General features: G+C 34.0%; 1 protein-coding gene across 12 annotated transcripts in view; it reads right to left on the minus strand.

Moving 5' to 3' along the window:
• NBEA (neurobeachin) overlaps positions 1-25,983 on the minus strand; it is a 674,173-nt gene that overhangs the window by 332,893 nt on the left and 315,297 nt on the right. For all 12 annotated transcript variants that reach the window (XM_072795453.1, XM_072795459.1, XM_072795454.1 and 9 more), the window contains one exon: positions 8,424-8,488. In XM_072795453.1, coding sequence (XP_072651554.1) covers positions 8,424-8,488 — 65 coding nt within the window. The remainder of the gene's footprint in view (positions 1-8,423; positions 8,489-25,983) is intronic.

Genomic DNA, 25,983 nt, shown 5'->3' on the forward strand with positions numbered 1-25,983 from the left:
TTTCTATACACTAACAATGAGACTGAAGAAAGAGAAATTAAGGAGTCAATCCCATTTACAATTGCACCCAAAAGCATAAGATACCTAGGAATAAACCTCACCAAAGATGTAAAGGATCTATACCCTCAAAACTATAGAACACTTCTGAAAGAAATTGAGGAAGACACAAAGAGATGGAAAAATATTCCATGCTCATGGATTGGCAGAATTAATATTGTGAAAATGTCAATGTTACCCAGGGCAATATACACGTTTAATGCAATCCCTATCAAAATACCATGGACTTTCTTCAGAGAGTTAGAACAAATTATTTTAAGATTTGTGTGGAATCAGAAAAGACCCCGAATAGCCAGGGGAATTTTAAAAAAGAAAACCATATCTGGGGGCATCACAATGCCAGATTTCAGGTTGTACTACAAAGCTGTGGTCATCAAGACAGTGTGGTACTGGCACAAAAACAGACACATAGATCAGTGGAACAGAATAGAGAATCCAGAAGTGGACCCTGAACTTTATGGGCAACTAATATTCGATAAAGGAGGAAAGACTATCCATTGGAAGAAAGACAGTCTCTTCAATAAATGGTGCTGGGAAAATTGGACATCCACATGCAGAAGAATGAAACTAGACCACTCTCTTTCACCATACACAAAGATAAACTCAAAATGGATGAAAGATCTAAATGTGAGACAAGATTCCATCAAAATCCTAGAGAAGAACACAGGCAACACCCTTTTTGAACTCGGCCATAGTAACTTCTTGCAAGATACATCCACAAAGGCAAAAGAAACAAAAGCAAAAATGAACTATTGGGACTTCATCAAGATAAGAAGCTTTTGCACAGCAAAGGATACAGTCAACAAAACTCAAAGACAACCTACAGAATGGGAGAAGATATTTGCAAATGACATATCAGATAAAGGGCTAGTTTCCAAGATCTATAAAGAACTTATTAAACTCAACACCAAAGAAACAAACAATCCAATCATGAAATGGGCAAAAGACATGAACAGAAATCTCACAGAGGAAGACATAGACATGGCCAACATGCATATGAGAAAATGCTCTGCATCACTTGCCATCAGGGAAATACAAATCAAAACTACAATGAGATACCACCTCACACCAGTGAGAATGGGGAAAATTAACAAGGCAGGAAACAACCAATGTTGGAGAGGATGCGGAGAAAAGGGAACCCTCTTACACTGTTGGTGGGAATGTGAACTGGTGCAGCCACTCTGGAAAACTGTGTGGAGGTTCCTCAAACAGTTAAAAATATACCTGCCCTACGACCCAGCAATTGCACTGTTGGGGATTTACCCCAAAGATACAAATGCAGTGAAACGCCGGGACACCTGCACCCCGATGTTTCTAGCAGCAATGGCCACTATAACCAAACTGTGGAAGGAGCCTCGGTGTCCAACGAAAGATGAATGGATAAAGAAGATGTGGTTTATGTATACAATGGAATATTACTCAGCTATTAGAAATGACAAATACCCACCATTTGCTTCAACGTGGATGGAACTGGAGGGTATTATGCTGAGTGAAGTAAGTCAGTCGGAGAAGGACAAACATTATATGTTCTCATTCATTTGGGGAATATAAATAATAGTGAAAGGGAATATAAGGGAAGGGAGAAGAAATGTGTGGGAAATATCAGAAAGGGAGACAGAACGTAAAGACTGCTAACTCTGGGAAACGAACTAGGGGTGGTAGAAGGGGAGGAGGGCGGGGGGTGGGAGTGAATGGGTGACGGGCACTGGGTATTATTCTGTATGTTAGTAAATTGAACACCAATAAAAAAAAAAAATAAAAAAAAAAATAAAAGTCTATATTGCAGCAGTTATAATAAATATGTTACTTCCAACCTTCAGAGTAAATGCACAAGAAAGGTGTTACACTCTTCCACAGATGTGAAACTATGTCAGAAGGAGATTATGTTACATGATTAGAGTCTGACGGTTTATCAATACAAGAACTGGTATTTGAACTCTGCACAAATGATATACATATATGTAATGTGCTATAATAGGCACTGTAGAAAGAGCCCCAAGAAGCACATGATGAATAAACAGGCCATGCACTAACTGGAAGGTGCTATGAGAACACGGGAAGGCACCTAATCTGGACTAGGGATGGGACAGGGTTTTGGTGCTCAGTGAAGAGGTTATTTTCTCTGAAGTATGAGAGGTAAATGTCTGAAAACAAATGTCCATTTTCTTTGTACTGTGGACTGCTGGGAAAAACATTCCAGTATCAAGGATGGCAATTCCATCTGGTTCCCCAACATTCTGGCTGGAGACCTAGTTTTTCTGCCTGTTTTCTCCCCTGTTCTTCTACAGTGGCTAATTTCAAACCTCTCTTCTCTTCTCAAATAGGACACCCACCTCTTCAAATTTCCTTTATTCTCAGTCAATGGTCCTTCCTGTCACTTTATAGAGAAAATAGAAGGTATCATAAAAAACAAAAACAAAAACAAAAAAAACCCCTCTGAGTCCTGCTGCCAATTTAACTGTCCGCCTCCTTTCTCGGTGCTCTTCCACAAGAGGCCAATCCCGGCAACTCTGTCTCACCTCTCTCAGAGTATTCAGTGAGCATTTAAAAATACTCAGGTCTGGGACGCCTGAGTGGCTCAGTGGTTGAGCATCTGCCTCATCTCAGGGCATGATCCCGGGGTTCTGGGATGGGTCTCACATCAGGCTCCTTGCAGGGAGCCTGCTTCTCTCTCTGCCTATGTGTCTGCCTCTCTCTCTCTCTCTCTGTGTGTCTCTCATGAATAAATAAAATCTTTAAAAAAAGTTTTTTTAAATAAAAATACTCAAGTCCTTCCTTCCAAAAAATAACGCCCCCCCCCCCCCCCAACTGTGCCAAAAATCCATCTCTAGCAACCATCCCATCTTTTCCATTCTCGGCCAAACTCCTTAGAACTGGTGTACTTGCTGGCTATACTCATCTCCTTAGCTCATTCCTCAGCTCAGAACAGCCCTAGCTCCTGCCCCCAGTTCTCTCATTAAACCACTGCTTTCTCAGAAGTCATTCCATAAATTATCTGCTCCTGTAGTACCCTCAACTTTGGCACATTTATCAGTAATTGTAAGACTGTTGTCCCCATGAGACTGTAAACTCTCTTACAGAAGGGCCCAGGTCTACACCCAGCATCTTTAGCACACAGGTACATGTGAATAAAATCAACACTAACATTCTGGTCATTGAATCCAGTGGTCCTTTTCTTTTGTTACCTGTTCCTTCTTTCTCAAACATTCTAGTCACCATTCTTTTCTTTAATCCCTCAACAAATATTTATGATTGTCAATTACTTGTTGGGTATTATTCCAGAAACCAGGAATGTATCAGTAAAGAGGACACAAGTTCTAAAAGAAAGTACATTTTGGTGGGGAAGGTCGATATAAGCAATGAAAATAATTTAAGATGATGTTATTAAATGTGAAAACAGAATCATGTGATGGAAGTGTGGTAACTCTGTAAGAAGGTAAACGGAGCCTCTCTGAGAGGGTGGCATTTAAGCTGATTTCTAATGACAGAAAACAGACAATGACGTACGGCTGTGGGAAAGAGGACTTCCCAGCAGAAACAACAGTAAAGTGGCCTCAGGTTCTCTGCTCCCTCTACACAGGCTCCCGGAGAATCATATCTTCATTCTTATCTACCATTTACCACATACAAGCTAAGAACTGCTAAATCCAAATCCCCACTCTACTTGTCTCTTTGGAGAGGTAGAGATCCAAATTCAAGATGTCTATTTAACATTTCCACTCAGAGATTTCACAGGTGCTACAAAATCAGTGTGGCCAAAGGTAAAACCATCTCACATCCAGCCCATGTTCTTCCTTATGTAACGCTCTAAGTAAATTATACTTAGAGTTAATAAACCATCTAGCTTTATTTTTTTTAAAGATTATATTTATTTATTCATGAGACACACACACACACACACACACACACACAGAGGCAGAGACACAGGCAGAGGGCAAAGCGAGCTCCATGCAGGGAGCCCGACGTGGGACCCGATCCTGGGTCTCCAGGATAAGGCCCTGGGTTGAAGGCAGCGCTAAACCGCTGAGCCACCTGGGCTGCCCACCATCTGGCTTTAAAGCCAGAGATCAGGTTATCTTTAATCTATTCTTTTCCCTCTTATAAGTCAATCTATCAGCAATTCTCTAGACTTAATTTCCAAAGGACACTTTAAATCTGTCCACTTCTTCCTTCCTCATAGCCACTATTTGTCTATGACACCATCATCTTCAGTGAGATCACTGAACTTCAGATTAGATTCAGACTAGAGCCCCTGAAGTCCATTTGTCACACAAATCACACAGCAGATTATGCCTAACTGTCTTCAATTATATCACAGCACCCTTAGCATAGTTTACAAACCCCTTCATGGCATGACTTCTGCCCGTGATCCTTGCCAGGAAGGGATGACTTTGCCTCTAAGTGGCTGGTATACAACAGGCACTTAAATAGCTCTTGACTGACTAACAAGAGCTCTCCAGCAACATGTTTTGCTACCTCTTGCTTCTAGGCTTTGATATCACACTATTCCCTTGGCCCAGAATTTTATTCCTCTATTTTTTCTCTTTTACCTAGCTATCTCTAACCATCTCTCAGTTTTCAATTAAGATGGCATTCTATTTGGATATACTTTACTTTTGAACCTCCTGCGTTTTTAGTTTTTATTTTTTTTAAATTTTATTGACTATTTTTAGAGCAATTTTAGGTTCACAGCAACTCTGAGTAGAAGATACAGACTTCCCAGGTATCCCTTCCTCACACACAGGCTCTCCTTCATTATCACCATCCCCCACCAGAGTGGTACATTTATTTCAAATGATGAATCTACCTAAACATAGTATAATTACCTAAGGTCCATTGGTTTACATTAGGGCCCACTCTTGGTATTGTACATCCTATGGGTTTTGAGAAATATATAATGACGTGTATCCACTATTAGATTCACTGGCCTAAAAAGCCTCTGTGCTCTGCCTATTTATGCCTTCCTCCTCCCTAACCACTGGCAACTACTAATCTTTTTACTGCCTCCATAGTCTTTTGCCTTTTCAAGAATGTCATATAGTTGGAATCCTATAGTATGTAGCCTTTTTAGATTGGTTTCTTCTGCTTAGTAATATGCAATTAAGGTTTCTCTAGGTCTTTTCATGGCTTGACTGCATATTTATTTTTTAAAAGATTTAATTATTTGACATAGAGAGCGAGAGAGCACAAGCAGGGGGTGTGGCAGAGGGAGAGGGAGAAGTAGGGAGGGAGTCCCATGTGGGGCTCGATATCAGGACTTTGAGATCATGACCAGAGCTGAAGGCAGATGCTTAACTGACTGAACCATCCAGGCATCCAGACAGCTCCTTTCTTATTATCAATAATAATAAAGATTCCATTGGCTGTAGCACATCAATACTGGGTATCTCACTCATCATCCACTGAAGGATATCTTGGTTGCTTCCAAGTTTTGGTTAGGAATAAGGTGGCTATCAACATCTGTGTGCAGGTTTTTAAATGAACATAAGTTTTCAACTCTTTTGAGTAGATACAGGGAGAATGATTGCTAGATCTGCAGTAAGAATATGTTTAGTTTTATAAAACACTCCACAACCTATTTTTTTTTTAAAGGGACCACTGTTGACCTTTAATGAAGCAATTAATGGTTTCACGGCATAAAACAAGCTTAATTTATTTCAACCACAGATTCCACAACCTATTTTGCAAAGTGGCTGTACCATTCTGTATCCTGACCATCAATGAATGGTTCCTGTTGTTCTATATCCTTGTCAGCACTTGGGGTTGTCAGTGTTCCAGATTTTGGCCATTCTAGTAAGTGTGTAGTAGTATCTCCTTGTTGGTTTGATTTGCATTTCCCTGAAGACCTATAATGACAGACTCTTTCCTAAGCTTAATCACCATATGCAGATCATCTTTGCTGAGGTGTCTGTTAAGGACTTTGCCTCATTTTTTTAAACCAGGTTGTTTATTTTCTCATTTTTGAATTTTAAGAGTTCTTCATATATTTTAGGGAATAGTCCTTTATCAGAAGTGTCTTTTGCAAACATTTTCTCCCAGTCTGTGGCTTGTCTTTTCATTCTTTTGACCCAACTTTTATAGAATAGAAGTCCTTAATTTTAATTTAGTCCAGATTACCAACTCTTTCTTTCATGAATCATGTCTTTGTTATTTTATTTAAAAAGTCATCACCAAACCCAAGGTCATCTAGATTTTTCTCCTATCTTACCTTCTATGTGTTCTATAGTTTTGCATTTTACATTCAGATCTCTGATCCATTTTGAGTTAAGTTTTTGTGAAGAGTATAAAGTCTGTGTCTAATTTTTTTTTTGCACGTGGATGTCCAGCACCATTCATTGAAAAGGGTATTTTGATTCTATTGTATTGGCTTTTCATGGACACATTTTTTGAAAACCCTGAGAGTCCTACCACCTGGAGAATATGCTCAGTCTAGATTAAATGTCCTGTCTTACACTTGTACTAATACCTATACCATCTCTATCACAGCATCCTTAAAATATTGTATGTGTTATTCGAATATTTGTCTATCTCCAAAAATTCAGAGCAATTTTTGTCTCATTCATTTCTCTATTCTCATCTCCTATATTCATATTTGGTACAGGGTAAGCAATGAATAGACATTTGCTGTACTAATGTACACATGATCTGTTCTTTCATATTTATAGCTAGTTATGTTTCCATTTTTGTTCCAAAATCATCTTTACCGGAGGAAAAACTGGTATGAAAAATAAAAAAAATCTAGAATGGCACAAAGAACATTATGGTGAGCATTTTGAAGATTTTTATGGACTAAAATTCTAAAAAAAAATTATAACTATTTTCTATGATTCCAACTCTTTTCCTAAAATAAAACAAAATGAACTCCAAACTCTACCATTGAACAATAAAAATAATAACAGAAGATAAAACTTCTGGTATTAACAAATTCTCCCCCTTTCCTTTTCTAAGACCATAGCTATAATCTTATAGCTGAAGATTTAGAGTTATTGATATTATTGAGTTATTGATGACAAGATAACTTTTGTTTTTATCCTTTACAGTTGAAAGGAATTGATAAAATTAGCAAGTATGTGAATTGAGAAATTTCTATAACTGATATGAAAATGAACAGTCCGGGCAAATTTTTTTTTTTTGTTTGTTTCTCATCGCCTTAAAATGGATAATTAAAAAAAATGGATAATAAGTATTATCAATTCTTATCACAAAAAAGTTTTATAAAAAGTATAGTATGTTATTATTATTAAAGTCAGTATTTCTGTTACAAAAGAAAACTGATATTCTGCATCTTTTGCTTTGCAGTGAATGTAAATTTATTTAGACTTTTAGAGTTGTATTATGATTAACAATAATTCAGTCATAGAATATGTAAATGAAAAATATACAATAAAATGAATTATTATACAGATGTTATGTTGCTGAATTATTATAATAAACTGATGGAAAAAACTAATACTAAAAAGGAATACTAAACTGCATTTAAGTTAATTTTTTAAAAATATGTTTCTATACCACATATAAATTAATTTTCAAGGAATATCCTATAAAATATTTTTTCATGACACCTCCCTTAATAGAGGTTTTATATACAGTAAGTATTTTCCCCTTATTACCAATTTAATTATAGTTTCAAGTAAGAAATAAATGAATTATACCAAGTATTCAGTTATTATTTTCCAAAGAATACACTAAATCATAGAAAAGATATTGTAAAGGATGGAGGTTGTTGGCTAACTGAAGCTATACATCTCAAAATGGTGACAGTTAACATCTGTCTCAATGTATCCACTGCCAATAATGTATTGGAAAAATCACAGTGAACCACCTTTTATCATAAAGTGATAAATACAATAATGTGCTCAAACATAAGTTTACTTACAGCATTATTTTAACAATGGGATATATAAATTCCTAACCTGACTGTTCCACTTCCCATATTTAACATTCTTCACATGTTCAGTTGGACATCAGAGAGCACGATGTTCAGATAAAACTACTTCACATGAACTGAGATGGGCTGAGGGAGTAAACACTGAGTACGACTCTAAAAACAGATGGAGCGGCAGATGGGCCTGCAGACTGGGTTCGCTTGATCTGTGTTAAACAACTTTACTACCCAGGATGATGTGGCTCAAATCTCACAAAATCCTTATAAAGTTTGTTCCTTTATTTCATATATGCTTTCCCCCGCCTTAAAATAAGTATGATTAATATCTTAAACTTTGTTCCTTTTAAGTTTAATGACCTGTGTGATAAATTATTTAACTCAAATATATTTTCTTACCCATTTTTGGAACAGATGGTAGGAGAACAGTTGCCTAGTAGAATAAAATGTACACTAATTGTCTAAGAATTGTAAAATTAATTACCTTCCTTCATTGATGAGTTCAATAAATGCAAGTCCTGCATTCTTCTGAATAGAATTTTGCCATTCCTAAAAGAAGAAACCAAATCAAGTATAAGAAAAAATAAGCATGTAAACAAAACTAACATCTGGTTTAAGGATCATGTCAATGTTGTTAACAAGTCACACATGGTATGATTTCCAAGTCTTTGAAAAATATTTTTAAGAACTCTTATTTTGTATGAGATCAAATTTTTAAAAGTAGCTTTGGATTACTTAGTTTAGAAGGTGCTTTTGAATTCCCAGGTAAATTTCAGGCTTGATGCAGACTGAGAAAGAAAGTGAGACACAGGTATAGAAGGCTCTCAGGGCAAAGCCACCTTCTCAAAGATAACAAATAACTAGTAATGCAAATACACAAGGACTAAAAATATCTGGGATAGAAAACATAAGCCCTGAATATAGGGGTTTTTCACTGAGATCGTAAAATGAAAATCAGAAATATATACAACATATTTAAATTGATTTGGATCTTAAATGTTCTAGTTACATGTGCATTCCAAGTGACTGAAAAATAGGTACAAAAACATTACAAATAAATTCTTTTGAATTTGTAAAAAAAAAAGGGGGGGGAGAAAACAATATTAAAACTATGTCCAAATGTAATCTCCCTTTGCTAATCCACAGTGTCATCACTATAAATTTGTGATTGTTAAACAGTGTTTCGGATTAGGGAAGTATATTGCCTACTTTATGCCCTTTCTATGGCATATTTAAAACATGCCTTAACCAATTTTTTTGAAGGGATATTTGTTTATTCTAGTAATTTCAATTTTTTGCTTTTTCATGATAAATTGTATTTTTTTGGATTAAAAATCATACCCCTTTCAATAGTACTAAAAACAAATGCTTCTTTAATACGTTTTATAAAAAATCCTTATTGATCACTCACATCACTCATCTATAGTTTTTTTTTCCCCTGTGATTTTCCTACCAATAAATTGCTACACACCAAGGTAGTCAGCTGTCTTACCACAAATTCAGCTTCACAAAAAACAGTCTCCAGGTCAACCCTTCCCTCAATTCTTGATCATATTGCCTTTCTAAAGCTTTGCATACATGCTGGGAATAAATGTGGTCCCCAAAAGTAGGTACTTGGTGTGTAAATATTTTCTGCTGTAAGTAAATCTGTGAAGGATTATAGAAGAACACATCATGAATCTACATTTCCCCAGGAGAGACAATCAACAACTTGGGAAAAAAGATGTGGAAGCCTGGGGGCAGTAATGATCTTATAAAAGCCTAAATGGAAGACTATTCATTGGAAGAAAGTCTCTTCAATAAATGGTGCTGGGAAAATTGGACATCCACATGCAGAAGAATGAAACTAGACCACTCTCTTTCACCATACACAAAGATGAACTCAAAATGGATGAAAGATCTAAATGTGAGACAAGATTCCATCAAAATCCTAGAGGAGAACACAGGCAACACCCTTTTTGAACTCAGCCACAGTAACTTCTTGCAAGATACATCCACGAAGGCAAAAGAAACAAAAGCAAAAATGAACTATTGGGACTTCATCAAGATAAGAAGCTTTTGCACAGCAAAGGATACAGTCAACAAAACTGCAAGACAACCTACAGAATGGGAGAAGATAATTGCAAATGAGGTATCAGATAAAGGGCTAGTTTCCAAAATCTATTAAGAACTTACTAAACTCAACACCAAAGAAACAAACAATCCAATCATGAAATGGGCAAAAGACATGAAGAGAAATCTCACAGAGGAAGACATAGACATGGCCAACATGCACATGAGAAAATGCTCCGCATCACTTGCCATCAGGGAAATACAAATCAAAACCACAATGAGATACCACCTCACACCAGTGAGAATGGGGAACATTAACAAGGCAGGAAACCACAAATGTTGGAGAGGATGCGGAGAAAAGGGAACCCTCTTCCACTGTTGGTGGGAATGTGAACTGGTGCAGCCACTCTGGAAAACTGCGTGGAGGTTCCTCAGAGAGTTAAAAATAGACCTGCCCTACGACCCAGCAATTGCACTGTTGGGGATTTACCCCAAAGATTCAGATGCAATGAAATGCCGGGACACCTGCACCCCGATGTTTCTAGCAGCAATGTCCACAATAGCCAAACTGTGGAAGGAGCCTCTGTGTCCATCGAAAGGAATGGATAAAGAAGATGTGGTCTATGTATACAATGGAATATTACCCATTAGAAACGACAAATACCCACCATTTGCTTCAACGTGGATGGAACTGGAGGGTATTATGCTGAGTGAAGTAAGTCAATCGGAGAAGGACAAGCATTATATGTTCTCATTCATTTGGGGAATATAAATAATAGTGAAAGGGAATAGAAGGGAAGGGAGAAGAAATGTGTGGGAAATATCAGAAAGGGAGACAGAACATAAAGACTCCTAACTCTGGTAAACGAACTCAGGGTGGTGGAAGGGGAGGAGGGCGGGGGGTGGGGGTGAATGGGTGACGGGCAGTGAGGGGGGCACTTGACTGGATGAGCACTGGGTGTTATTCTGTATGTTGGTAAATTGAACACCAATAAAAATAAATTTATTATAAAAAATAAAAGCCTAAATGGTTCTATGGTTTGCTAAACGGTTTTAGCAAAGCCACTGTATTTTAGCTATCATACATAGCTTTTAACAAAACTTCATCAAAATGACAAGGTCACTATTGCATTTTATAGTGCTTATTAAAACTTTAAAATCATTTCTTTTGAAAACAATTACAGGGAACTCTTTTTCCTATATTTTAATAAAATGGTTTATATTACCATCCTTTTATAAATTTTGTACATTCTCATTATATATCCTATATTTATTGCAAACCAATATCTCACAAAATGTGCAAATTTCTCAGGAATACCTGACATTTATTGTGATATTAGCTTAAACAGAAAACTGATTCTTATATAACAAGAACCATGACACTCCGAAGAATAAATTCTTACAGACAACTTCTTAAACATGATTTTCTTTATGATACTGTTTGTACACCAAGGCTCTTTTATCAGCTGAAACTTTAATATGCAAAGGATTTTTCAAGAAGATATTTCAAAGTACATATGCATCCCAAATTATACTGTGTCTAAAAGATCATAGAGTAAAATGTTTTAAAAACTCTGTTCAGATCAAAGATCAAACAAAAAATATCTGTGAGGTGCCTCAGCCCATGAGACAGTAATTTGCAATCTTTGATAGAGGAACAGCAGAAATAAGTCTGAGCCAAGTCAAGGACATTAGAGTTTAAAGGATGGGAAAACCAATGAAAGTATATGACTGCAAGACGTCACTCAAGAAATATGTTTTAGGAGAGTAATTTTTCAGTTTTGAGCAAGAGGAAATAGAAGATTGTTTTATATGCCTTTCTATGAGAAATGATAGAGGCCTACATTGCACTGGTATTTTGAACAGGAAAATGGAAATTGAGATGATACAAACAAGAGATGTCAGGACTGGATAAGAAACTGGATTTGAGGGCTAAAGTAAAAAATGTGGAACAATATAAGGTTTAAAAGTTTAGCATGAATGACGACAGGAAGAATGGTAATATTATTATTAAAATAAGAAAGATACACATTTGAGGAAGATCATAGGGTTATCATAATTTCATATTTGCTGGATTTAGAGTGATGATGCTATATCAAAATAGAATGTGAAATTTGGAATTATTTGCGTAAAATATTGATTATGGCTAACTATCAGGCAAAAGTCTCTAAAGATGGAATGCAACTGATCAATGTCTAAATTCTACCTCTGAAATTAATAATACACTGGATGTTAATTAAATTGAATTTAAATAAAAATTTAAAAAGAAGAAGAAACAGAAAGAGGATCTAAAGACCTCGGCTGAATTTTGGGCATCATTTACATTTTCAAGATTAGAAAAAGAAGCAGTTAACAGAGATAGGAAAATAACAAAATTTAAGAATAGTAGCAAAATGTTATGGCACCTTTTAAAAGAAAATAACTTACTCATTACGCTGGCTCGAAAAAACAAAAACATACATATAAGACCCTTTAATCACTAACATTCTCTTTTCTAGTGATTAAGAATTTAATTTTTATTGTATATGAATTATAAGACATAAAATATGGTAAATCACAAATTGTATGAAACATAAATTAAAAAATACAAAAGAAAAGGACAAAATAAAAAAGATGCCATTCCAAACAGGGAATGAAAGCTAGAACTGGCACTGGCTATATAGCTCAGAACTGGCACAGGAGCTGATGCCTGAGGTGGCTGTAGCTCTGGAGGAGACTATCTCTGATGCTGGTGGTAGATATGGTAATGGAGCTGGCACTAGATGGGTAGCTAAATCTAGCTCTAGAGCTGATGCCAACGCTGGCTATATCTCAGACTTGTGCTAGAGCTTGTTGTTGAACCGACTAGTTCTGAGCTGACTTTAAGTCTGGCACTGTTGTGAGAACTGGTAGGAAAACTGGTGATTGAGATGACTCTGGATCTGAAGCTGACAGTGGCTCTAAAGCTAGAGCTGGAGCTGGCAATAAGTTTGGAGTTGGTACAAGAGCTCATGCTGGAGTAGGCTGTAGCTTTGCAGTTGGCCCTGGCAGTATTTCTGGAGCTAATGCAGAAGGTGGCTCTAGCTCCAGAGTTGCTGCTAAATCTAGTTCTGGAATTGGCCTGAACTCTGTAGTTGCTGCAGGAACCAGTGCTACAATTACTGACAGAACTATCTCTCCCCCCGAGCTGGTTCTAGCTCTGCAGCTGGTCTGGAGCTGATTCTAGCCTGCCTTCAGCACTGGAAATGGAGGATGTCCCAAAGTTGTGTGAAGCACTAGAGCTTGTTCAAGAGCTGGCCCAAACTCTACAGGTCCTGGAGCTGGTGCCTAAGCTATTAATATCACTTTTGAAGTCATTACTTAGAGTTTGCAACCTGCCATGAAAACCACAGACCAAGACAAGAATACAAAAGAGAAACCAGGAACCATAACAACATAGCAAAAAAGGAAACTTGGAAAGTGAGAGACAGTGAAACAACAGAAAAAAAAAATAACTGTAATTACACAGTTGAAATATGTGAAGATACTGCAAACATCAAAAAAAGAAGCTTCAAAAACAAAGTTGCAAACATCTTCCCAAAATACAGAAAAAAAGATAAGGTGACAACAAGAAGATAAAGGGATCCAACAAAAGTAACAACAACAAAAATGGAAATAAGGAAATTGGGGGATCTCCAATCAAAAGATCATATCCATTGAGTAGAAACTATAGAAAGACTGAATGGGGAAGAGTGAATGGGGAACATGGAAGAGAAAAAAATTATCAAATAAATTTAAAACTGTTCCCAGAAATTAGATATCTGACATAAAACCCCTACCAAAGCACATCATCATAAAATTTTCCTTAACATGAGGGTTAAGGAAAAGGCTAACAGGAAAAAAAAAGTTTGTACTAAGAATGAAGAATAAGAATGAAACGAAATTTCTCAACAGCAAAGCTAGAAAAGAGAAGAAAAGGAAACACTGCTTGCACAGTTATGGAGAACATAGCACTAGGAACACAGTATCTACCCAAACTATCAATACCATCTGAGGATAGACTAGTTACATTTTCAGACATGCATAAACATTTGTTTTTCATCCACTCTCTTTCAAAAACCTAATGTTGGTGTACTCTGCCAAAACGAGGCTGTCTCTCCTGTGGGAGACAAGATTATGTTGTGACAACTACTGAACCTTAGGGGCTTAAAAAACAAAGTTCCATGTCCATTGCAGGTGTTCCCCTCTACATTACCATCAGCCTCAGCCAATTGTTTGGAACAGTGTCAGCAACCAAAGTGGAAATAGTTAATTTTATCAGATTACAGAGAGTAAAAAGTATTGAATAAAAATTTATCACTGCCATGTATATATTTTTGACTTCAGAGTTGTTTTTGTAAATAAGTAGGCAATAATTTCTGAGTTTGTCTAATGACAATGTAATACTATGGTAGGCTTTGTTACTGGAGTACAACTCATTCCTCAGAAAGGCTGAAGTGAGTTGCTCTTTTCTCAAAATTCTTACCTGCATCGGAGCTCACATAAGAGCCTCTCTTTGCTCTTCTGTCACTCCTAACTAACTTGCTTTTCTTTCCTCAGACATAAGTAGACATCAAATAGATTCTGACACAGAATCTTAAAACAACATTAACTGAAATACCAATTTTCCAAAATGGAGTTCAACACTAGCCAGCTTAAAGGTATTTTTCTGTAAGTCTCTAAACCTCAATTAGGCTTTACATGTTTTATGTGCCCATTATATGATTAGATCTCAGGTACTGCATCTTTGAAGGAGAAGCCACATTTTATCCATCTATAGTAACTAAAGACCAGAAGAAACCAATGGTCTAATTTCTACAATGACTACACTACAGCATTAAGGCAATAAGAGGTCAATTCTAGAAGTTCTGTGACATTGTATGAAAAACAAAGAAAAAATCCTATGAATAAATTTAAGAAATATTATATTTCCTAGTATATTTTTTCTAGTGTCTCTTGGTTATTTGCTAGCCCAATTTGGGTATTCTCTATCATAGAAGCTTATTGGGTTATACATTAAAATGTTATGAATGGGAATAAAAAGTAATTTTGTAGGCCTTGACCTGAGTAAGGGCCAAAGTGGATTCCACCTAATGTTAAAAGAGTATAATTCAAATTCTGAAGGTTTTCAAAGTTCCTCAACAACTATAATAAACAATTTGCATAATTGTAATTTATCAAGTCAATTTCTGCTATTCTGTTAACCATATTAACTAATATTAAGAATATATGAGGTCACAAATTTGTTACCAATTGTCTTTCTTTAAGAAAGAGGGCTTAAGGTTTTCAATTTTCAAATTGTGGTATGAGATATAAAAGTCCCAGGCAGAAGATAAACTAAGTCCCAGGGATATATACACAGAATCCCTCTGGTATCTTGAGAAAAAAAAGTCAAATAATTTAATTCAAAATTATGAGTAATGCAAGAATATTATAGTAAAATATGAATTTTAAAACAGAAGAACACAGAATGTTTGTGCTAACAACAGGTTGCATAGGGGTACAGTTATGTCACTCTTTCCACTCCTCCCAAGAGGCTGCTTCAATAGAAGAGTTGGAGAAGTAATGACCTAAGCCATACAAATAGCACTAAAACTAGAAATTTTAAACCTGTTTTCATCAGCTGTTGTGTGGGATTTAGCATGAGACTTCAGTCTCTCCTGGTTTGGGTGAATTTTAATCAGATCTCATAAGGCAATGAGGACAATACAATTTTTCTTTCAACTACTAAAAAAAAGAACACTAAGAAAGAGAGAAAAAGGAATAATAAATATTCCTCACAAGATAAAGTATATTTTCCCTCTCAGAAAATGTCAGGATTCAATGTGCTTTTAAAACTTATTTAATAATTTCTGAGTGATAGTTGTAAAAGTAGCACAAATAATTATTTGAGCATCTTTATTTGAAAATTTCATACTTTGTATTCTCAGTAAAATATGGTATCCAGTACTAAATATAAACAAAAATGTGAAGTGCAAAGAAAAAAACTAGAATGTGAAGGAAAAAGTATCCTATAGGAAAAGTATAACTTGTAACAACAGTTTATGTTGGCAAAGCAATAACTCTTAAAGTCTGTAAAAAGAAATGATTATTTGAAAATTTTGGAAATGGGATCAATCCTAGATCATTATTTTCTCAATGCCTAATAATTTAATCAGAAAATATTCCATCTGAAATGTAATTATATTTTGTAGTGACTGACTCACACATATCTCCCCAGTGGATCATAAATGTGTTGATCAAAGGAAGGATCTTGTTTTAACTATGCATACCTACTAAATAGCAAGTGTCTGGATACTGTACAGACTCCATGTACTTTTGTTGTTGAACAGAATTTAATCTTCCTAAGTATCATTAAATCTAAGGTTCTCAATCTGGCTGAACAAAAGAATCAACAGAGGAGTTGTTAAAAAGTACCAATCATAACAGAATAATCTCTAATGATAGGACCCAGGCAATTTCTGGTATTACTTTAAAGGTTCCCAAATTATTTTGATGTAAAGTCAGACAACCACTGACTTAAGGTCATCTCTCTCTCCCAACAAGACTGAACACATACAAACCTCAAAATAGTTAACTTGCCAGCACAGAGTAACTTAGTTATGAAGTGATGTATATATTTTCCTTCGAATGATTCAATTACTTAAATTTCCTTCGACTCATCCATAAAAGAGTATATTATTGCATCATAATTACATCATAATTTAGACCATAATCATTGAAGGACCCATATCTCTAAAATAACACCATTACTAAGGTCTTTTTCAGCTCTGATATGGCATTTCATTCCCATAAATGGTATTTTTGTAAGACTGAAAGTGTTAACTTATAGTGACTGTGTAAAAAAAAATGTAAAAAACGAGGCTAAACGATGATCATATTTTTTTACGTTGATGCACATTTGATTTTGCATTTGAAAAAGTGGGTTTTTTTAAAAAAACGATTTATTTTGAGAGAGAGCGAGTGAGTGAGCACACAAGTGGAAGAGGCAGAGGGAGAGGGAGAATTCCAAGGAGACTCCATGCTAAGCACAGAGCCAATGCCTGATCAATCTCATGCCCCTGAGGTCACGACCTGAGCTGAAACCAAGAGTGAGATACTTACCTGACTGAGCCACCCAGATGCTCCAACAAGTGTTTAACTCTATATTACTATGTAACTGATTCTAGGAGTTTCAAGAGAATAATTCGATAAAATATTGAAAGGATGATAAGAAAAGTACTTAGCATAGAGAGGAACTAAGTGTTTGCTGTGGCTGCTGACGATTAAATTACATTCAGAGTTGATAAATGGGATATAGTTGGGGCAGGAAAGACACTTTAATCACTGCCCCAGCTTTCTAACCATTCTCTCTGACATGTAGACTTAGAGAAATTACTTAAAACAAGGGAAATGGATACATAAGAATGTATACAAAAGGATAATAATTTGTCATTTCAACAAAGACAATCTTTCGGCAATGACAAGAAAAAATGTGTAGTTTAAAATGTGTCTACAAGTCATTCCAGAAAGTCTTTTGCCATTTGAGAAAATAAACACACATGCACACTCACGCACACACACACTCACTCAACTACTGAATAAAAGTGAACATCTATAAGAAAAGGTGTAAATTAAACATAGGTATCAAGTTTTTGTCTTCATGGGAAACATACTAAACTGGGTTTGAATGCCTGCAGAGAGCTGCCAAGTCTTTAGACAGTTTTGTCATAATTTTTTAACTCTTCTATAGGGATGCATAAAATTTCCTCAAGATGAAGGATTTTTTCAGAGAACTGGATATCAAGTTAAGGATCCTTTGAAACTAAACACTTTGAAGACAAATAGGTTCCAGAAGGATGACAATGAAATCCCTATGTTCTCTTCAAAAAATCACTTCATGGTAGTTAGATGACCTAGTAGAAATCTCAGACACAGGACATAATTTTTTTTTCCCACCATTTTTTCCTCTTTTATATCAACTCAATGCATATTTCTCATTCCCTTTTGCTTTGTATACAATTAGGTAAACCAACTTAATGTCCTTAGGAGACTCAATCCATCTCAAAATCTTTGAAAATACAGAAAATATTTCAAGGTAAAAAGGGAAAATATTTCAAGGTAAAAAATATTTCTGAGATTTTGTCTTCAGAAATACCAGAACTGAGTTTTTACTTTACTTTCTATATCTGTACTGTCTACTTATCATTAACAGCCACTAAAAGAAGTTGGCATATGCCTCAAAATTTTTCATAGTGAATGTTCATTATAAGTGGCATGCTTATTAATTCTCTGCAATAAGTTAGAGAAATTAACAAGTATAAGGACTGAAGTAAAAATATGCTATATATAGAGAAAACCACATATGTCATGTTTTCAAGGTATACAAAAATAAACTAATGAAAATAAAATATGCAAGTATTCAATGTATCATTTGCTTTCATTTTCATTGCTTATTTTTGTGAATATTTACCAAAAGCATCATAGGAAAAATTGATATGAGAAAAGAATAATCTCAAAGAGACTATCGACATAAAAGTCAATCACAGAAAAACCATTAGGTAATATGAAATATATCTAGTTGGTTACTAACAGTTGGTTTATCATATAAACATAAAGAAGTTTTCCTGGATCATAATAGATCACTGTATTATGTACATAAAATTAGCACAACTTTCTATTACAACTATTTGTGTGTGCGCATATATACATACACACATAAGCATACACTTGTGTTTGTATTTCTAATGAAAAATAATCTAGGTTGTTTTACAGGATATTTTTAAGTAGTATTATCTGTGACTGTTAATATATAATATAAACAAGCATATTTATAAGCTATGTTAAGTTGTTGAGGATACTTCTTCCTTGGTGAGAAAACATGTGCTACTAGAAATGATCAGAAACACATCAAGAAATAATAACTTTATCAAATACAAACATATAGGAAATAGTTCACATTTTCTATTTAGGTAGGAAAACAGTAAAGACTAGAATAGGATATTTTTTAAAATTAACTTTCAGATTTGTGCCTTTTTAATTAAAAAATAAGCATTCAAATTAAAAACTAAAACCAAATATGTAACATTTAAATATTAGAGTTTATCACATTCAGATAGGCAGTTTAAGATTTAATATTAATGTCGTTTTGAAGAACTTTTTGATAGAATAATAACTTTTAAAAATTGGCAATAAAACAAAATTCTGTACTGGTCTGTAAAATGAAAGAACAATGACTATCCTTCTCTAATTTTCCAAGATTTATCCTGAGAAAGATATTTACTTTTGTTCAACAAAATTCATTTCTTGAAAGCTTACCACATGTTTGAGTCATAACTGATGTACTATTATTTTATCTTAAGTTACACTATACTGTTAATATCAGTATCACTCTTTTAATAATTTTTCTAGAGCTAAGAATTAGCATATCAGTAGATTGATTCTCCAACTATAGCTTATGAAAAATATATGGTAAAATATAAATATAAAGGAAATTACACCATTAGCATAAGAGCTCTAGATTGTATTCACCTATGGCATAAAAGTGCTGGGTATTATTAAGCTACTCTGCAAATTTAGTTTCTCAAAAAATGTTCGAATATAGCCTAATGATACAACAGACATTTGATATTTCTCAAGATGTACATTATAAGACCTTTGTCTTTGTCATTATAAGACCTAGTCATGTTTGAGAACCACTCAGGCTTATACTATATCCTGTATAGTTTATACAGCAACAAAAGATTATTATAAAAGATTATTTAAAAAACTGCCTTATTTTCAAGAATAAACAGAAAACAACCATGCTGCTTTGAGCTGCTGATGCTTTGCTGCTGCTTGGCTAATTCATTTCTACATACTGAATTTATAGCATGCATGGTATCAGTTCATGCCATGGAAAATAATAAATTACACTCTTCCAGTTATCTATGTTATCACTTATGAACAGAAGGAACTTTCATTGTTAAATACTGAATGCTAAGACCTTGGTGTACTTCATTGGCATTATGTATGGTTATATTAAATATTTTATATTTATTCATGAATAATCATGTAGCAATAGGTATATAAGCCAGTATAAGAATGTTAGTGTCACAGAAACTTGGATATCATTTTTAGCCCACTGCAAGAATCTTTGACACACACAATTAGCTGATTTTTGCTTGAAGTTCTGCAATATTCTGGGATTCTGGAAAAGCTATTCTACTTTTGGACTACATTAACATTAAAAAAGAAAAGCACAGGTATTCATATACTGAAGGAGAAGGTGTGGTGACCAATATAGCATCTATTACTCATATGTGGCTATTATAATTACTTGAAATGCAGCTAGTATTGAACTGATATAGATTCTAACTATAAAGTATATACCTGATTAATTTTAAATAATTGATAAACTTCTGTGATGTTTAGACTTCTGAACAATGACTTGTCCCTCAAGTAAGTGTTACTTCTGAGTAAAATTTACTTGTCATTAAAATTGACACAGGCTAGTAACAAGGTCATGAAACTAATTTAAAAACAAAAAAAGAAAAAAAAAACAAAAAAAAAAACAAAAAACAAAAAAAGAGTCCATGTATGTGTGTGTATCTATCTGATTTGAAAGACTTAGTATAAAAAACAGGAATATAAAATCACATTTTTATTTTGATCACGTGCTGAAATGATATCTAGGTTAAATAAAATGTATTATTAAAATTAATCACCCTGGTTTTTTTTTTTTACCTTTTTAAATGTGGTAATTAGAAAATTCTCAATTGTACAGGACTCACATTTCATTTTTTCATCAATGCTGCTCTAGAGTACCAATTGGGAAAGCAATTTGTAAACACTGCTATTATAAGAGCAAATTCTGCTATACTAATAACAACAGAAATAACTTTGCATTTATGTGTAGAAATGTAGTTTGAAAGACTATTCATTCCATGATTAATTGTTATCACTTCTGGGTAGTGAAAATATGAGATAAGGGCAAACTTTATTTAACCTTCTAATAGTCTAAAACTTTCTTTTAATGTACAGGAACTACTCTTGAATTAGATACCATCTTGGGGATATATGCTTAAATGATTTTCAACAAGGGTACCAAGACCAGTCAAGGGAAAGAGAATGGTCTCTTCAACAAATGGTGCTGGGAAAACTGGATATCCACAACCAAAAGAATGAATTTATATCCCTCCTCAGACTGTATATAAGAAGTAACTCAAAATGGATCAAAAACTTAAATTTAGGAAATACAACTATTAGAAGAAAATATAGGGGCAAAATCTGTATAACCTTGGATTTGGCCATGGGTTCAAAAAATATACCAAAATTATAAGCAACAACAACAAAAATAATCAAATTGGAAGGTACTGAAATAAAAATTTTGTGTGCCAAAAATTACTATCAAGAGAATGAAAATAATCCACAGTATAGGGAGAAAACAGTTACAAATTATATACTTGATAAGTGTGTATACACACACACACACACACTCACACACACATATATGCCTGATTTTATATCCAGAATAAAAAACACCTAAAGCTCAACAACAAAAAACTCAATTAGAAAACGAAAAAGGATGTGAATAGATGTTTCTCCAAAGGGGATATATGATTTGCCAATAGATGTATGCAAAGACACTAAACATCATTAGTCATTAGTCATTAGGGAAATGACTTCACATTAAAATCACAATGAAATATCACTTCTCTTTCACTTAGGATGACCACAATAAAACAACGTATTAAAACACATTTTATGTATATATGTTTCACCACAATAAAAATATGTATATCAAATCATCCTGGGAACTGTTTTCTCTTTAGTTATGCATTAGCTTAATAAGTAATAATAAAGATATATACTATGTGTTGGACAGTTTGCTAGGTGTGGATAACATAATAGTGAACAGAAAAATAAAATGAACTTTACTAAGGTGTAAATTTGTAGTGTAACTGAAATGGATGACATCCATAAAGTAATGTTTGAAGACTTTCAGGCTTTGTATCATCCTTAACAAGTCTTTCCTTTTGTAAAGTTTGAAACAGATATTCCATAATTTAAAATACTCTCCATAAACAACAAATAAATATACCAATGACACTACACATAACTATCTCCACTGGCTGAATGGAATGCTTCAAAAAGAGAGGAAATACTGGACATGATGCTTATCCTAAAGGGAATTCCAACGAAATGGATAAAGACAATCATGCCTGTATCACATGTAAGAGCATCCAATTAAAACATGTAAACAAGTACCTATATTTACTATTTAAATATATGTACTTGCAAATGCTAAGGGGAATGATGGAGTGATTGGAACCATATAATCATAAATGAAAAAAAGCTACATGAAAGAGAAGAGTTGGGAAACAATTGGGACAATATGAGGTAATAATAATAATTCTGTATGTTGACAATGGTGGTGGTTACATCAATATAAGGAATGGAATCGCTTTGATATATATAAACACAAATGAATGCATGTAATAGTGAAATAATGAAAGCTGAATAATGCTATGGGAAAGGCACATGGAACTCTATATACTATTTTTGCAACTTATTGGGAGTCTAATTATTTAAACAATAAAAGAAAAAGAGGACACCAAAAATTACTTAACTTGTCATAGTCTTTAAAAGTATGTTTAAATATACATAAGACAAAAGTAAAAAAAAAAAAAACAGAACAACACAAAAAAGCAAGAGAATGCATAATAGTGGTAGGGCTGTGAAATGCATACACATTGTTTTCATTATATTTCAAAGTTGTGGTAATATGCCTGAAGAATTTATATAATGTAAACATAAAAAAATAGACATGGGGGGAAAACAAATACACCAGAAAAACAAACATGCTAAAATAAGGAAATGGGTGGATATTGTGGCAAAGTATGAGAAAGAGTTTTGGGTTAGGGAGGGTGGTTAGGGAGGGTTTTGGGTTAGTGACCCAGGGAAATTGTTTTACCTCAGAATATGCTACATTCTCTCTCCTCTCCTACAGAAATTATAGCTCTTAAGGATTATTCTACAGGTGGCCAAGGCTAACTGATTTCTTTGTGTCCTGATTATAGTAAAATTATAAGAATTCACACATGGGAAAAGGACTATTGTTTCTCTTATATTTTACCATTTACATACAGATGACCTCAGAATTTCTGTTCATTATTTTTCTTCTGTTTACAATTTGGGTTGGATATGAATTAATATACAAGGATGAAACTGTTAGATCATGTATAAGTATCACATATAAGTAGCTTAGAAAATATTTTATAACAAAAAAGTGATTGACTCAAAATTTATTATACCTCTTAACTCCTCTAGGAGTTAAAATAAAAGAAATCAATAATGAAAGACCACATGGAAATAATCAAAAGTAATTTGAATTGTATGTTCTCTGATTAAATTTTCATTGAGGGATGCCATAGTTGGGTAAATAACAGATAGTTGAGTCTTCCCTCCTGTTGCAATTATGCAGTAGATAATACATATAATACAAGATACATATAATGGAAATTTTTTGATTATTTCATACTTATGTGGTCTTTTTCCTTCAAAATGTCTATGTTTTTACTGTATAGGCTTCTCCATACTCTAATAATTTTAATTCTCTAATAATTTTATTATAACCTAAGCTGACAGTAATCTTTATGCGTAACTATATTTTCAATTTCCTACTAAACTTTTATTTATGTTTTAGACATATTACAAACTTTATGGCATGAAAGATGACATACTCATGACAATTCTAAAAACTTTAAATGCCTAATTTTTCCCCTTTAACTTTGAGATGATGGTATACCACAGATAAAAGTTGGGATCAGGTATTGTCCAGAGGACATGGCAGGGATTTATTAGATATTCAGGAGTGAAACATGGCTTTCTTCCTTCTATAGAGGTAGAACAAACAAGAGGTAGAAAGCAAACAGCAGGAACTATCCAGTACTAATTACAAGTTAGAAATTTATTATCAACCTCTATTCTATGCTAGTAACATACTATAATATTTTATATTAGAAAAGACCCTTGAGGAAATATTGTTTCATATACTGCCTGGAAATGAATTAACTTCCCACAACAGAAATTAAACCCCGATAAACACATGGTTACTTAATTTCTGATGTGCCTGAAATGAGTCTGGACAACTGTTCTAAGCATGTCACAGGTCTCTCTGTGGACCTTTGTCTCTCTCTGGACAACTGTTCTAAGCAGGTCACAGGTTTCTCTCTGGACCTTTGTCTCTCTCTGGACCTGAATCTCCTGCCTTGCTTATGCTGTGTAGAAAGTCCATTAGCTGCAGTGGGTCGATCTTTAGTCATCTCAATAAAGCTACCCACAAAAGTCTTATTGTCAGTTCATAGGACTAATTTTTTGAACCATATGTAGTATTTGATTATATTCAACTTATAAAATATCATGTCACAATTTTTTATTTGTGATTGATTTCAAATTCAGCTATATAGCAGGAAAGTTTCACAGGTAATACCAGACTCCTTTTAGAAATGGAAGAATATTATCAATAAATCTTAAGTAACCATTACAACACTAACATAAAAGAGCAGTCATTATATAAATGTGAAATAATTTCATCAGAGAACTGGATTTCATATTTCCCATGATGCTTTTATAAAATCTAGTTCATCCCTAATTTTCTTACATTTATAATCTTATTATACACATCCAAAATTTTTTCAGCACTGGGTACTCATTAGCGAATATGCTAGGTCTCCATATTTATCTCATCTAGGTTTTCTTAACTTCCCTCTTCAGTTTATTGTAGTTAGAAGAAAAGTATGCCTTTTACTTTGTACCATCTGAATAAACTGTATCAAATTGGGAGAAAAAAATGAAAAATTCAGAGTTCAAAGGCCAAATCACTTGAAAAAGGAAGACTATTCTTCAGTTGTGGTTCTTTTGTGAGTGCTATGTTTAGAAATCCTGGGTCAGAGCCTTGATCACATCAGTGAAGTCAGCAAAGTCCTTTTTATTTAAGTATTTGAAGTATTTAGAAAAAAATAAAGGCAAACAAACCACAAATTAATTCATATTAGTTACTTCATACACAAATCCTAAAGACACTTTCAAGACTGACTTCAATTTTATGTTACTTATACATTTTAAGGTTTCTAATGAGAATAAAAGTGATTTATTTGCTTAATCAGTAGTTCAAGTCAGAAAATACTTGAATATTGAGAGGCATTATTTTTTACATAAAAGTTTCTCAATTTAAAAAACATTTTCTATTGACAGATAAGAGACAGAAAAATCCAAGTGACATCTGCTAAGCTTTACTTAGGAAAACTTAAAGAAATCCTACGGGATAACATCACTCAATTTTTCCTGGAGTACCTCCGATGGAGATTTCCTAAAAAAAAAAAAAAAAAAAATCTGGAAATAATTAGAAACTATTATAGTACCTAAAAAAGTTTACTTGGAAACTAAATCTGCTATTCATCAAAGAACATAATACACTCAGAATAATGATGGAAAAATAAGGTACACATATAGAATAACATAAAGTACCTCAACCAAATCTGATGTAAAACATAAAAAAAAAGGTTGACAGAAGACAGTATTAGACCTGTGAAACTACTGAAAAACTCTGTAGGAAACACTGCACTTAACTGAATAAGCAATGATTTTGTTAAAATAATATATATTATTTTACTTATTTTATTTCAGTTCATTTTACTTCCAAATGACAAGAAACCATTATTTTAAAAAGATACTACTAAGTGCAACTTTAATACAAATTGAAAGGGAAGAAGAATTAATAGTTAATTCTTAAAACTTACTCCTATGTCATAACATCCGCATGGAAAAGAAAAGTATCCAAAATACAGTAAAAAATATTTTGGGTATTTCTGGAGCAATAAATGCTATATAATGATAATGCTAATAGCTTCTTAAAACTTAAAATATGTTCTCTACAGAGACCTAAAATTCCACTGGGGGGTAGACTGGATGGCATATCCCTTGGAGTTTAAAAGGCTGTCCATATGAACTGAATTATCCTTGACAAGTACCTT

The sequence above is a fragment of the Canis lupus genome, chromosome 24 (assembly GCF_048164855.1).
Source record: "Canis lupus baileyi chromosome 24, mCanLup2.hap1, whole genome shotgun sequence".
NCBI lineage: Eukaryota > Metazoa > Chordata > Mammalia > Carnivora > Canidae > Canis > Canis lupus.